At 40.1% G+C, this 14,710-nt stretch overlaps 1 protein-coding gene across 1 annotated transcript; it reads right to left on the bottom strand.

Moving 5' to 3' along the window:
• Positions 1 to 9,346: 9,346 nt before the first annotated feature.
• Positions 9,347 to 14,450, bottom strand: tpbgl (trophoblast glycoprotein like). The gene has a single exon (XM_015941233.3). It carries the CDS (start codon positions 14,232 to 14,234, stop codon positions 13,158 to 13,160), a length of 1,077 nt encoding a protein of 358 aa, XP_015796719.3. The 5' UTR covers positions 14,235 to 14,450; the 3' UTR covers positions 9,347 to 13,157.
• Positions 14,451 to 14,710: the final 260 nt, after the last annotated feature.

Below are 14,710 nucleotides of genomic sequence, written 5' to 3'. Positions count from 1 at the left end.
ATATATATATATATATATATATATATATATATATATATATATATATATATATATATATATACTTATATATTATATATATATACACTTATATATATAAGTATAAGTATAAGTATATATACTTATATAAGTGTATATATATACTTATATACTGTATATATATATATATATGTGTATATATATATATACTTATATATATAATATATAAGTATATATATATATAATATATATATATACTTAGATATTATATATATAAGTATATATATATATATATATATATTATATATATATACTTAGATATTTATTATACTATATAAGTATATATATATATATATATATTTATTAAGTATACTTATACATTACTTGGTGAAATATACTTCTGATAGAGTCAAGTACAAGTATAGTCTAAATGTAAGTAAACTTTAATGTAAGTATGTATTAAAGTATACTTAGTAGTATTTAAAAAATGTACTCGGATAACTATACTTCTGATAAGTACATTGAAAGTAAACTTGGAAGTATACTGTATTCATTTTTAGTATACTTCAAGTATACTTCAGTGTACTTCTTTTTGGTAAGGGATTTGGGGTACATGTCTTTTCTCTCTTAAATTCATTAGTTCGAAACAAACTAAACAAAAGTATGGAAGCCCATTCCCGCCACTCAGATTAAAAATATATAAATATATTATCTCATAATTATGACTTTGCCATCTCATTATAATGAAGGTAATAGCTATCTCATAATTATGAGATAATAATTTGTTTTAACTGAGTGGTGGGAATAGGCTTTCATACTAAATCTTTAGTATCGTAGAACTAAATCTGCTTTAATAGTAAGTGGATGACAACCCGATACCAAATGTATCATATTGTGATTTGATTATTGCTAAACAAACAAACAAAAATACCTGTACCTTTTTGGAAGATTTACTACCTGTCTCAGAAACCCATCTTACATATCCTCTGTTCTCTAATGGATCATCTATGAGTGCTTCAGTTGCAAAATGCTAATTTATGAAAGTCTTTTTTCATTGTTTTTATTGTAACATAATTATATAAAATGTAATAAATGTAATTGCTGTAGCTGTATTAGTAAATACACAGAAAATAGTAATTTTTTATTAGTAATACATGTCTCAGGCTTCAAAGGGTAAAAACGTAGAAGAAAATTGTATTTAGATTGTTTTCTAATGTTTTCTTTCCTTGTTTGTTTTAAAAATTTCTTATGTACATTTTTATGGAGATTTGCTGTTTTCATTTGTATTTTATTGTGAAGCCCTTTTATTTTTAAACAGTTAGTTGAACTCTAGAAATGTTTTTTTCTGTTATTAAGAGTAAAGCCACGATGTTTGAGCAGCTACTGAGAGATGATGTTTGCAAAGTTTGTCATCTTTTCAGAAATTCATATCACTTGTTTTCTACACTAAATGCAACATAAGGTTTCTCATTTTGATCAAACATTTCCAGTTAAAGGTGTTAGCATTGTTAGTCCAATGGCAGATCTGTGCAGACAAGATCTCTCATCTCATCTTGTTTTCTTTCTACTGTGGTCTGAATTGCTTGAGCAGCAGCCCAAGTTCGTGCTTGTACTTTACATCGTTAAACAAATGGGTTTCATTAGGCTTCATAGAAACTTTGACACTTCACATAAACTTGTTGTGCAGAAAGTGAGTCAACAACAAAATATAATGACACTGATAATGAACAAAACTCCCTTTGGGAGCTCTTTGTCACCAAACGTTGCTCAACAGCCTAGGATAAAATGATCCCCTCTCTCGGTTTTGACTCCTGGGAGCCATGCTAATGAGTCCTATTTGAGATATCATTACCCAAGGAGGTTGGTTAATGACCGTCCTCATAACAAACAAAGCTTTAACTGTTCAGGCTTAAGCCTAATTAATCTCATCTGCATCCATTAGGACTTTTTGCTCTATTGCAACTAAAAGTGTATGAAAATAAAATAGAAAGGAATGTTGAATGGTATTAATGGCTCATTAGTATGATTATCAGCCATTCTTAATTGGAGACACACCTGGAGTTTTATACTCTATGAGGTCATTTTTTTCTAAATTGTTTGAAACAAAACAAAACTAAATAAACAAATAAATAAATAGTTATCATGGTTAAATGGTGAAATGTAGGCTGAGTTCTCCTGCTTGGCTGAAAACCAACGCACTGGTGTGGCTCATCAAAATAAGAGCATCAAGCGATGTTTGGAACACACAAAGTATGAAATCTGCAAGGCACACCGAACTGTATATTACCGGTGAAACATTAGAATATGGTGCAAAAGTTTGTTTTTCTCTACAGTTCCACTGAAAAGGCTAAACTAATATCCGAGACACTTGTTACATGTGTAACCAGATTTTTCAGGCCTTTGTTTGTTGATGATTATGGCTTACAGCTTATGAAAACCCCACATTTAAAATCTCAGAAAATTAGAAAATTGTCGTTGTCGTCATCGTCTTCCTCCGCTTATCCGGGTCCGGGTCGCGGGGGCAGCATCCCAACTAGGGAGCTCCAGACCGTTCTCTCCCCGGCCATCTCCACCAGCTCCTCCGGCAGGATTCCAAGGCGTTCCCGGACCAGATTGGAGATGTAACCTCTCCAACGTGTCCTGGGTCGACCCGGGGGCCTCCTGCCAGCAGGACATGTCCGAAACACCTCCCCAGGGAGGCGTCCAGGAGGCATCCTGACCAGATGCCCAAACCACCTCAACTGAATCCTTTCGATACGGAGGAGCAGCGGTTCTACTCCAAGTCCCTCCCGAATGTCCGAGCTCCTCACCCTATCTCTAAGGCTGAGCCCGGCCACCCTACGGAGGAAACTCATTTTGGCCGCTTGTATCCGCGATCTCGTTCTTTCGGTCATTACCCAAAGCTCATGACCATAGGTGAGGATTGGGACGTAGATCGACCGGTAAATCGAGAGCCTGGCTTTCTGGCTCAGCTCCCTCTTCACCACGACAGATCGGTTCAGCGTCCGCATCACTGCAGACACTGAACCAATCCGCCTGTCGATCTCCCGATCCCTCCTACCCTCACTCGTGAACAAAACCCCGAGATATTTAAACTCCTCCACTTGAAGTAGGAGTATACTTAGAATATTGTGAAAAGGTTTATTATTCTAGGCTCAATGAGCAGCACTCTATCTAATCAGCTAATGAATCCAAACACCTGCAAAGGCTTCCTGAGCCTTTAGATCTGGGGCACCCCTGGTCCTCAAGATCTCCTATCCAGCTTGTTTTATATGTCATCCTGCTGATTCAGTGGCTAAATCACCTGTTCAACAGCTACTCAAGCTCTGCAGAACACTGCTAATCACCACTGATTCAAATCAGGTGTGTTGAAACAGGGAAACTTCTAAGGCATGATGGGTAGGGGATCTCGGGGATCAGGATTGGACACCCCTGCTTTACATGGTCTCTCAGTCTAAGATGAATTACAGAAATAAATGGATTTTTGCACCAGATTCTGTTTTTTGAAGTTTTACCTGTGTGTTCTGTGTTCACTCCACAAAAAGTTAGGGGTTGGAGGGTGAAGGGGGCCTGAGCACCTGCCCCTTCAAAGGTCTCTGCACGGTCCTGTTGTTGCCAATGTTTTAAGCATTAACCTCTGCAAGAAAACCCACCAGAGTCTGTCGATTTTTCAGTTTTAAAAGTCTAAAAATGTTTATTAAATAAGTCCTGGCTTTCATGCTTTTTCCCTCCTAATTGTATAAAAACCGTTGCACTGTGTCACCTTGCGGTGAGATCAGACCTCGAAAGAGCTTTTGGAAAATCTGAGCGTGACGGACAGGTTGTCAGGGTAGATGTTGATTCTGCAGTAATGGACCACACCCGTCAGAGAATCAGCAGCTTCTCTTGAGTGAAGGACACCATGAAATATTCACACACTGCTTAGGCAGCATTTTTTCCTCTTTTGTCACCAGGAAGAGAACAACTCTCTTTATATCCTTCATGATTCCAGCAGCGCTGCAGTTGATGTTTGTTTGATGACTGCAGATGGGGTTTAGTTAGCGATTATGATTCCAAAGCTTGTTTATAAAATTCACAATTTGACATGTGTCTTGGGGGCTTGAATTAAATCCTGTTACTCCAGTCCTCGCCACTTTTCCATTGATTCATGTGACGTGAAGGACGTTCCTGATTTATGCCTCTCAAATGACCTAGTCCGAAACGAAGCGTGACGGCACTTAATGTGAGTTTTCTGAGGATTTACTGTCTGTCCTGCATGAAGGTCAAAACTATGTGTGTATGGAGATCCTTTTCTCTGAGAAACTGGCAGGCAGGTGTCTAGCTTTAATTGCTGAGTAGCTTTCAACCATCTAAACAGATTGCTAAGGGAAAAAAACACCAAATCAACCAGATGGCTCTACTCGTTAACAGTTTGAATTAAGCTCAGGACCAGTGATGACATATCTCTTCTGTTAAACTTTTTCACATTTCTCAGTAAAACTACAGCAGCCTTCAAGGGGGTTCATTTTAGAGTTATCTCACTCATCACTCCTGATTTACTGGTATCCAACCCAGGCTCATGAGATTTGGATTTTAGCATAAAAGGATGAAAACAAACCCAAAACACAAATTTTTTAAATGAATGTCCTCCGTAAACTGGCCATGCTCAGCCTTAAAGATAAGATGATGAGCTCTGAGTAAAGCTGCTGCTCCTCATGAAAGTAACTCAGCTAAAGAGGCCTGGCCTTCTGAGTAGGACGCCTCCTGGTTGCATCTTTTAGGGGTTTTCTGGGGAGGCCCCTTTGGGAGATATGACTCAAAAGGAGCTGGGCAGAGGGATGTCAAGGCTTCTTTCCAAGATCTGTTACCCCATGTGGTGGTGCCTGGGCTGCTGCTCCCGGTGCAGTTCGCTCCTTTTGATGGCATTTCTGTCTTCTCTCAGCCAGTTGTCCTTTCACTTTAGCTTGTGTGTGTGTGTGTGTGTGTGTGTGTGTGTGTGTGTGTGTGTGTGTGTGTGTGTGTGTGTGTGTGTGCGAGTGTGTGTGTGTGTGTCTGCATGGGATGGGAATGATGGTGGGAGGAGGAAGATATGGAAGGGATGTTGATCTGTGGGGGAGGGGTGGGAAATTGACTGTTGTGTGGTTGTTTTTAATATTGTACAGCACTTTGAGTTGCACTCGTTACATGAAAAGCACTTGAATAAAATTTGATTTGATTTGAAACCTTATCTCCTCGCTGTGTGTTTGTTTTTTTAACACCTTAATCTAACAGCTGAAATGTCTCCTCAGCCTTCATTAGTTTCTACAGGAGTGGTTCATCACTAAATTAAAGACCTAAAACATGCAGTAAGCAGGCTGGAACCATGCAGCGCCAGGTATGTCAGCTTAAGTCCACAGGGACCGGACCGGCACTCTGAAGTTGCAAATACGGTGTCTGGAAGAGGGTGGTGGGGGTCTGAGTGACATTTTGTTAAACCTGTAAAGCAGGGGTGTCGAACTCAAATTCACACTGGGCCAAAATGAAAAACTGGGATGAAGTTGTGGGCCAAACTCGATATTTTTTTTTTAAGTGACGGTAAACGTGCATATTTTCCTTTATCTACAGATGTGAACGGTTGAACCTTTTCATTTGTAAACAAACTTATTTTTGCAGTAACACTGAATGTGGAACAACCAAATTACACACGAGCAAGTGGATTTTAAATAAAGCACACATCAGTGGTATTCGTTACTTATGTCTCAATTTAGTTTAAATATTTTATTCCCTAAAATCAACATTTCTTCTTATTTTTTGAAATTTTTAAGTGTTTCTATTTTGTGTTTTCTTGTTTATTCTTTATTTTTTACTCTCCTTTGTTGCTCCTGTAATGAATGTTATTGCTGCTGTGACACCAGGCTTCCCCCACTGAGGGACAATAAAGGGATTTTCTATTTTATTTCTATTTCAATTTTTCTATCTGTAATCTGTCCTGTTTTAAAGTAGGTGACATCTTTTTTCACAGGCCAACAACATAAATAAAAAATGATAATTCTCTTAAATGAAAATACAATATTTCACCTTAACTTTCATGCTTTGGAGCAGAAAAGGTTAATAAAACCAAAATAATTCAATCCCAGTTTTCTCCACAGTGATTTCCTGTGATGCTCACCTGTTCCGGTCAGACCTGCATCTGCGGGGTTGGGCTCTGAGCTGAGGAAGGACTTCATCAGTGAGAAACAGTTGCTCACACAGGTTTGTGCTGCTGGACATGGAGAGCATCTGGACCACGCAGTTGGTCAGTGTGTCGGGGGGTGGGATAAAAGGTGCAGCAGCCATAAAGTCATACTGACTTGAGCGTGCCACTAAACTGGAGTTTCTCGGTCTCGAAGTTGGTCAGTGCGCTTTCTATGTTGGACAAGAACAGATTACTGAGATGTTAAAATCCATTTCTGGGCTTAAAAGTCAGCTAATTGCTGAGTAAACTCGGTGCTGAATAAGAGGAGTGTTTTCAGTTTGTCCAAGGTAGAAGAGGTAATGCTGCAGATGCTGATGCTAGTAGCATGTAAGTAAGTAAGTAAGTAAAAGTTTATTTATACAGCACCTTTCACAGATATAAATCACAAAGCGCTGTACAACATGATAAAGATCAGGGCAAATACCTCTAACCAATAAAAACATCAGAAAAACAATAGCAGTGATAAACGTAGAAAATAAAATCATGAGTATAAACAAAGTGAAGGTGTGAACCCGAACAAAGCCATCTTTTTGAAACATTTAGGGAGGGAACGCCTGGATGAAAAGGTGAGTTTTTAGACGATTTTTAAAGACCTCTACAGTGTTAGAGAGACGGAGATTAGAAGGTAGACTGTTCCAAAGTCTGGGTGCAATAGTCTGAAAGGCCCTGTCCCCTTTGGTTTTCAGTCTGGTTCGAGGAACAGCCAGGAGGTTTTCAGATGTGGATCTAAGGTTCTGAGAGGTGGTGTGTGGGGATAAAAGCTCAGATAGGTAGCTTGGAGCCTGGTTGTTAAGAGGTCAGGACTAAAACTTTAAACTGTATTCTATATTCTACCGGAAGCCAGTGGAGGGACTGTAAAACTGGAGTGATGTGAGCTCGTCTGCTGGACGGAGACTGGATTAGCATGGATGCTAATGACTGGAATTACCAGTTTTTCTCCTTGAAGCATCAACATGTTCCATCTTTGTTTAAACACTCTTCCTTCTGCATCAATCTTTCTCTTCTTGGACATTTTGGGATGATGTGTAGGGTTATTTTCACTTGTTGCATTAATTAACATGGAAGTGGATATTCTGCGATCTAGTGGCGAGTCACTGCACTGGTAACACAATCGCCCTGCATTATGGGAAATGTAGTTTACAGTCAATATGCGCTTTGAAGCAGCATAGACCTATTTTAAAACACTTGAATCTCTCGCAGGCCAGATAAAATTATGTGGCAAGCCACATCTGGCCCACGGGCCTTGTGTCTGACACGTTGAGTAAAAGGGTCATTTTAGCACATACTGGCTTAAGAAAATGATTTAAAAGTCTGCAAAAACTGCAAAGTATCCCTTTAATTGTGTCCAGGCAACTGATAAAGGCAGAAAATTAACCCTATTAGCTCAGTGTATTTAGACATTGTCACTTTAAGGTGCCATATTCATTCTTGGAAAATGTAGTTTAAGCAATCAACATTTTGAATAGAAAAAAAAACATCATAAAGGTCCAACCAGGGGCTGCGCAGTGGCGCAGTGGTTAGAGCTGTTGCCTTGCAGCAAGAAGGTCCTGGGTTCGCTTCCCAGCCTAGGATCTTTCTGCATGGAGTTTGCATGTTCTCCCTGTGCATGGGTGGGCTCTCTCCGGCTACTCCGGCTTCCTCCCACGGTCCAAAAACATGACTGTTAGGTTGATTGGTCTGTCTAAATTGTCCGTAGGTGTGTGTGTGTGTGTGTGTGTGTGTGTGTGTGTGTGCATGATTGTTTGTCCTGTGTCTCTGTGTTGCCCTGCGATGGACCGGCTCTCTGTCCAGGGTGTACCTCGCCTGATTGCCCATTGACCGCTGGAGATAGGCATCAGCCCCCCCCCCCCCCCCCCCACCACCACCACCACCACCACGCGACCCCACGCGGGCAAGCGGGCTCAGAAACAAATTGGATGGATGGATAAAGGTCCAACCCCTGTCTTCAGGCTTGCCCTAGAGTCAGAATGTGATAGTTACAGAAATTGGTACAACACCAGCTTGTGGCAGACACACAGCTCTGCAGAGCTTCTAAGGTCTGAATTTCCGGAGACAACTCCAAAACTGAACCGAACCTCCTCCCATTTGCTTCGCTGAGACTAGTGCTCGAGGAGAGAACACCATTTAACCCTTTCTGCACCTCTAGGGTAACGAGACGTTGAATGGCTTGTTGGTTTTTAGCAGAGATGGTCAAATTATTGGTGGGGGCTCACTGGTCGTTGCTGGATATTGATGGGGACACGTCACCTCCATACCATGCTAAATACGCCCTTGGACTGAGGTGTTTCCAGGATTGTATGTTTAGAATTTTTTTTTTGACAAATCATGTGATTTATTGTTTGGTATGTGAAGTCCATTTCAAGCAATATGGAAAAAAGGCTAAATGTGTTCCAGAAAAATAATCTCAGATGGTAATAAAATGCAAAAAAATTATTTTTATACTTCCAATGTGAGTACTCTGCTGCTGGACATTATGGAAATTGTTACTGGAATGGGACAAATTAGACTTTCAACCTTGCTGTTGCCTGCAGCGATGCTACAAACCGTCTTCTTCTGCTAAATCAACTCCTGTTTCTTATCTTCAGACAGCAGGAAAGACAAGAAGCAACTTTTCATCCTCATTTCCACATCACAAAACGACAGTTTTATCTGGACAGACAGCAAATCTGGTTCTGTGTGGCTACAATGTTGATCTTCCATTCTTACCAATTCACGCACAAAAACTGTTCAACCAGTGGGCTGCATCAAACAGGAAGTCAGATATGACGCAATTTAATCAGACGAGATGAAATTCTCTGAAAGCAGCAGAACAGGGAAAAGAATGTTCTTCTTTAGTTGAAACGTCTCCCCTAGTTTGTGATTCGGCCTCCCAGACATTCATAGATAGAGCAGCAGGGTGAGTCACTGCTTTGCATGAGACAAGGACATTTTGTGCTCTAAGAAGAACTCTAATGAATCTTTTTCTCTTCTTCCCCTCTTGCTTTATCTTTCTGCTTCTGTTCGTTCCCGTTGCTGGACTCAGCTTTAACTTTGTCCCCGTGTCCTTAAAGAGTCACTCAACTGGATAAAGTAATTTACCTGAAAGAGGAGGAGAGAGGGAGGTGAGCAGATGAGGGCAGAGGAAAGAACATCTCCAAGTTTGTGATGAAAAAGACAGAAAGGAATGTAAAAAAAGACATCAGTTGGGTTGTCTCTTCTTTTTATGTGGTGAAATATCAAAAAACAGAGATGTGGCTGACAGAGGAGATAAAGACAGACACTCTGACAGGCAGGTCTTGTTGTTTTTACATAGTAAAGAGGAAATCATTTGGTTTTACAGCAGAGATCAATTTCAAATAAATATTTTCACACAAGCTTCAGGAACAATTATTTTCCTTCTAATTGAAGCTAAATCAAATTTTCACTTTGAGTTTTGCAAAGTAAGAAAATGTCTAAACTGAACATTTGATGAATCTTGGAACTTCAGGACATGCTTCAAACTTTATCAGATACTTAAAGTTCATTCCACAGTTTGTATTTTTCTCCTGAAACATTAGTTTTTATTTATCTGCTATATTTACACATCTGTCATTATCAAAAGTTCATTTTCGGTGACGACCGAGCAATGGGGTAAGGAGTTTTCCCTGAAAACCGTAGGTTGTCGGTTCAAACCCAGGCTCCTGTACTTATGTCAGTTGCTTGTCCTTGGGCAAGACACTTCACCCTCCTTGCCTGCTGGTGGTGGTTGGAGGGACCAGTGGTGTGTACTGCACCCTAGCTTGTATCAGTGTGTCCCAGCGCAGCTGTGGCAACAATATGGTTCATCACCATCTGTGTGTGAATGCATGACTGTAGTGTAAAGCACTTCGGATTGACTTAGAAACGTACTTTACAAGTGTGGGTCGTTTTCCATTTATCATTTCAACATTGCTACGGTGGGAGGAGCTGTGCTTGGTGCTAAAAATCTTTCTCTCTCTCTCTCTCTCTCTCTCTCTCTCTCTCTCTCTCTCTCTCTCTGTCTCTCTCTCTGTCTCTCTCTCTCTCTCTCACACACACACACACGTGTGCACACACACACACACACACACACACACACACACACACACACACACACACACACACACACACACACACACACACACACACACACACACACTTATACAGGTATGATAACTGATATATATTGATCATTAGCCAATTGATTCTGAAATAGAAAAGCTCCAAAATAGTGAGAGGAGATAATACCTGAGGAGGCTAATGACAATTTTGGGAATAAGGAAAATGCTAGAGAAAAAATAATAACTTTAAAAGAATCCAATGAAAACTACTAATTTAAAAGATCAAACCTATTTTCTAATTTATTTAAAAAAACACTATAAATCTAAGTAAATATAATATAATCATATAATATGGTATAATATAATATAATATAATATAATATAATATAATATAATATAATATAATATAATATAATATAATATAATATGTCATGTTCTGTGTCCCTTTGTTCCCCAGCTCCTCCAGTTCCCACTCCAGGTTCTCCTTTTGTGTTCTCCTAGCGCCCTCATGTGTCCTTTGTCTGCATCTCTGTTGTGTGTCTTAAGTTGTAGCTCCAGCCTCTTGTTCCCCTGTTCATTGTATGTGTGTATGAGTTTGTGTGTGTCAGTATGTGTATGTGTGAGTCCTTCCCTTAGTCTTTAGGTTTAGTTTTGTGTTTTATATTGTGTTAGGTTTCTCTGCCCTCCACTGGTTCTCTTCCCCATCCAGATAATTGTTGTCACCTGCCTTCCCTCCAGCCTCACTCCACACACCTGCTTCCTGTTTCCCTAATTGCTCCTCCCTGTCTATATAAACCCTCCTTGTCTCATTGTTCTTGTCGGTCCATTGTTGTTGTCATGCGTGTTTTGTTCCCCCGTGTAAAATCTTAGACCCCTGCCTGTTTTTGTGACTCCTGAACTTGTTCCTGTTTTCTGGATACCTGACTTGACTTCCTGTCTGTCGTTTTTTGGATAAAGACTTCCAAATAAAGGATTCTACCCTTTTTTCAGTTACTCCTGCCCCATGTCGTCTGGTGCTCTGCATATTGGGTCCTACTCCTAATCTGAACGTGACAATAATATAATATAATATAATATAATATAATATAATATAATATAATATAATATAAATAATATAATATTATATCATATTATATCATATGATATAATATGATATAATATAGATTATATCATTCTATTAACAAAAGGCTATTCTAAGCATCCTGTCGTAATTGAAACATTAATGCAACTTCCATTAGTTTTTTTTTTAAACTCTCATCAGGGCAACCACTGAGAAACTCTCAGGTCGTTTCTCCGGAAGCCTCTCTGGGAAAATTATAATTTGCGAAGCATCCCATTTGGACTCATTATCGCTTAGCAGAGCTTCTGGCATCTGTTGGATGGGACATGCATGTGCATCACTAATGCTTCTATTCCCTGACATGACTGTCCTGGTGATGAGGTCTCCTCTCCTCAGCCTGCACACACAACATAACAGTGAACGCTGCAGCAGCTCGCCAACCAGCAGCAGAATGATATCAGCTGTTATGTAAAGGTGACTCCTCTCTGCTGCTGACATACTGAGATACTTTCAAAAATGATGCAAAAATGAAGACACACTCCAGTTTGCTGCATGTATCTGACACATTTAATGTTCTGTTTCAATCTTCAGCTGACTGGAATTTTAATAAAAATAAACGTCTATTTTTAGCTAGACTAACGTGGACATTCTGTTTGATCTTTTATATTTTTGTTTGATCTCTCACAAGCTCATTAAATTCTCACCTTATTTTGTAAAACGCGGTAAAATAAACATGTTTTCTGTGATTGTTTCATCGGTACATCTGCCTTTTCTTATTTGTTACCTGCACATTTAGGTTTTAATAGGAAAACATGTTTTTAGTCTAGTTTTCAAAAGGGCATTGATCTTTTTCGTGTCTGAACTGCTTTTTTACTACTTAAAATCTCACAAATGTTTTTTTAAATCTTTTTCCAAAAATTGGACGTCTGTATTTTTTGTCAAAAAAATTCATTCACTTCACAAGTTAATCCTCAGTCTGTGATTAATAAATCAGCGATTATTAGATTCACTCAGTTGTTTAGTATTTTTTAGTGCTTCAAAATAAGTTTCTTTTATTTGAGCTTTTCTCAGGGAAATCTAGTTTTTCAACACTTAAAAGGTACAATAAAACAAAATAAAATAAAATAAAAAATCACAAACATTACTAACACAAACAACCCACTCTCAACTTTAATTTTAGCCCCATATTCCAGATCTGTTTCTTTCTATTTGCTTTTTTATGGATGCTCCTGGATTCAGATGATCTGTGGTTCCTAACTTGACGTCTCATAAAATCTATATAAATTTGTTCTTGAATAAATCTGTCAGTTTGTTTTAACTAACCAACACGGCCCTCCAACTTTCTCTCTCATTATTTGCATCATCTCAAAAGCAGATCACTTCTGTCCTCTTGAGTCTTTCAGCAACACGGCTTCCAAGAAAAACATAAAGCCACCACTTCATTTCAGCTTTACGAATGAAAATAAAACCCATCCTACATAAGCTAGTTTGTATAATTGTATCTTGGTTAATAATGGAAATAATACTAGTGGACATGTGACAAGCTGCAGGCTAAATACACTGTAAGAAATAGAAAGTTGAGTTTACATAAAGTTGTTTACTGGTTCAACTAAACCAAGTTGCTTAAAGTAATGAATAATATTTATATTACCCTTTACACTTAAGAAACTGGAACCAGTTGACACAACTTGTTTAAGGAAACCCAACATTCTATTTCTTACAGTGTAGGTATGATATGAGGAGATGGTTATTTACAGCCAGTAGAATACTGTTTCGAGTTGTGCAACATATTTTTGTTTCTGGTTTAATTGTCTTTGGCTCGGAGTTCTGAAGGGTGTTAAAAATAGTTTTTATTAAACTCCCCGAACTTTCTGTTCCACCCACCCAGACATTAAACAGCCACGTTGGCCAGTCTGGGATCCGTGTCCTGCTCATAGCGGTAATGGTACACCTCCATCTGGTCCCGGCAAGCCTCTCGGATGTTGTTGAGCCACCGCTTGATGCCTTTTCGATTGAGATAAAGAACCATGAGGAACACCACACCGATCAGGGCCAGAACTATACAGAGAAACACATACGAAACCGTCTCCAGGTTCTCGGTGACACAATCCATGTCCTCCGCCCTGAGTTTATCCACTGGGGTCCCCCTCCTGTCCTCTGGCTCACTGCAGATTAGCCTCCCAGCATCCAGGCACTGGGAGGAGTTCTTTAACCAGTAGTAGAACTCCTTCAGGTCGCAGGTGCACCGAAAAGGGTTCAAAGCCAGGTAGACGTGCATGCGTCTCTGCTCATACAGGCTGGTTATGGTTTCTCTCTCTATGTTCTCTATGGAGTTGTTAACCAGCACCAGGTAGCTGAGGCTGTACTTGTCTAACCTTTCCAGAGGAACGGACGTCAGTCCGTTTCCTGCCAACTCGAGTCTCTGGAGGTTGTGGAGACTTTGCGCGCTGAGCGCATGTGAGAGCTGCGCCGTGGCGCAAGGCAAGACAGAAACATTTAGGAAAAGAGATCTCAGCTCCGGTAATCCGTGGAAAGCGCGAGCCGAGATAGACTCCAGCTGATTGTGGCTCAGGTCAATTAAAGATAAACGAGGAAGTCCCAGAAACGCGTATGGTTCAATAACCCGGATCCTGTTGTGGGGCAGCCTGAGGCTCACAATTCCCATGTCGGTGCCGTTGACAGTGAACGCACCTTGTGGTAAAGTTGAGATATTTCTCCCTTTCAGGATCAGCTTGGTCGTCCATGTCGGAATGTCTCCCGGTACGTCGGTGTCCTCCAAATCGGAAACGCACGTCACCGTCCCCGTTCCCGTGGCACACTCACAAGACGACGGGCAGGCGTCATCCGTCCGGACGGGCAAAAACAGCAAACAGCACAGCGCCGCGGATTTAAAAAAACACAGATTCCAAGTTGGAAAAACAGAAATGGAACGCGCGGTGCTGTAAAGTATCCACATCGTCTTCTTCATGGTTGCATCAGAGCTGAAAACACGACGATCTACTGGGGGGAAAAAATCCTCACAGCGACGTTAAAAGTCAAAGCAGAAAGTCCAGCCGCCAAAGAACACTTCATGTGTCGTCACCTCGGTCTCAGAGCTTTCTGGAGGTGGTGCGGCTTCTCTTTGGGGTCTTTGCGCACCGGAATGGTGGGCATAAGTTCTGAGCTGCTGATCTGCGCTCCCTCGGTGGCAATTTTAATGCCTGTCACACTCAGGGAGAGCGCAACTCGCACGCACGCACTCACACAGGCGCGTGCCCAAACCCAAATAACACAAGTTCATCGAAGTGAGCAGCATCGTTTAAAATTAGTCCTGTAGAATTATTTTAGTAGGAAAACAAGAGTTATTGAAATGCAAAGTGAATTTAAATCAGCAATAACCAAAGTGCCTAAAACCAACCTGAAGCTGAAGGAAAAATCTCCCCACTAAAAAAACATTCATTCACT

This window comes from Nothobranchius furzeri, chromosome 10, assembly GCF_043380555.1.
Source record: "Nothobranchius furzeri strain GRZ-AD chromosome 10, NfurGRZ-RIMD1, whole genome shotgun sequence".
Taxonomy (NCBI): Eukaryota; Metazoa; Chordata; class Actinopteri; order Cyprinodontiformes; family Nothobranchiidae; genus Nothobranchius; species Nothobranchius furzeri.
The sequence above is the reverse complement of the archived record's forward strand: the minus strand, read 5'-3'. Positions and strand labels throughout refer to the sequence as shown.

Coding starts and splice junctions, on each gene's coding strand:
- tpbgl (XM_015941233.3), bottom strand. CDS start 14,234: ATGAAGAAGACGATGTGGATACTTTACAGCACCGCGCGTTCCATTTCT.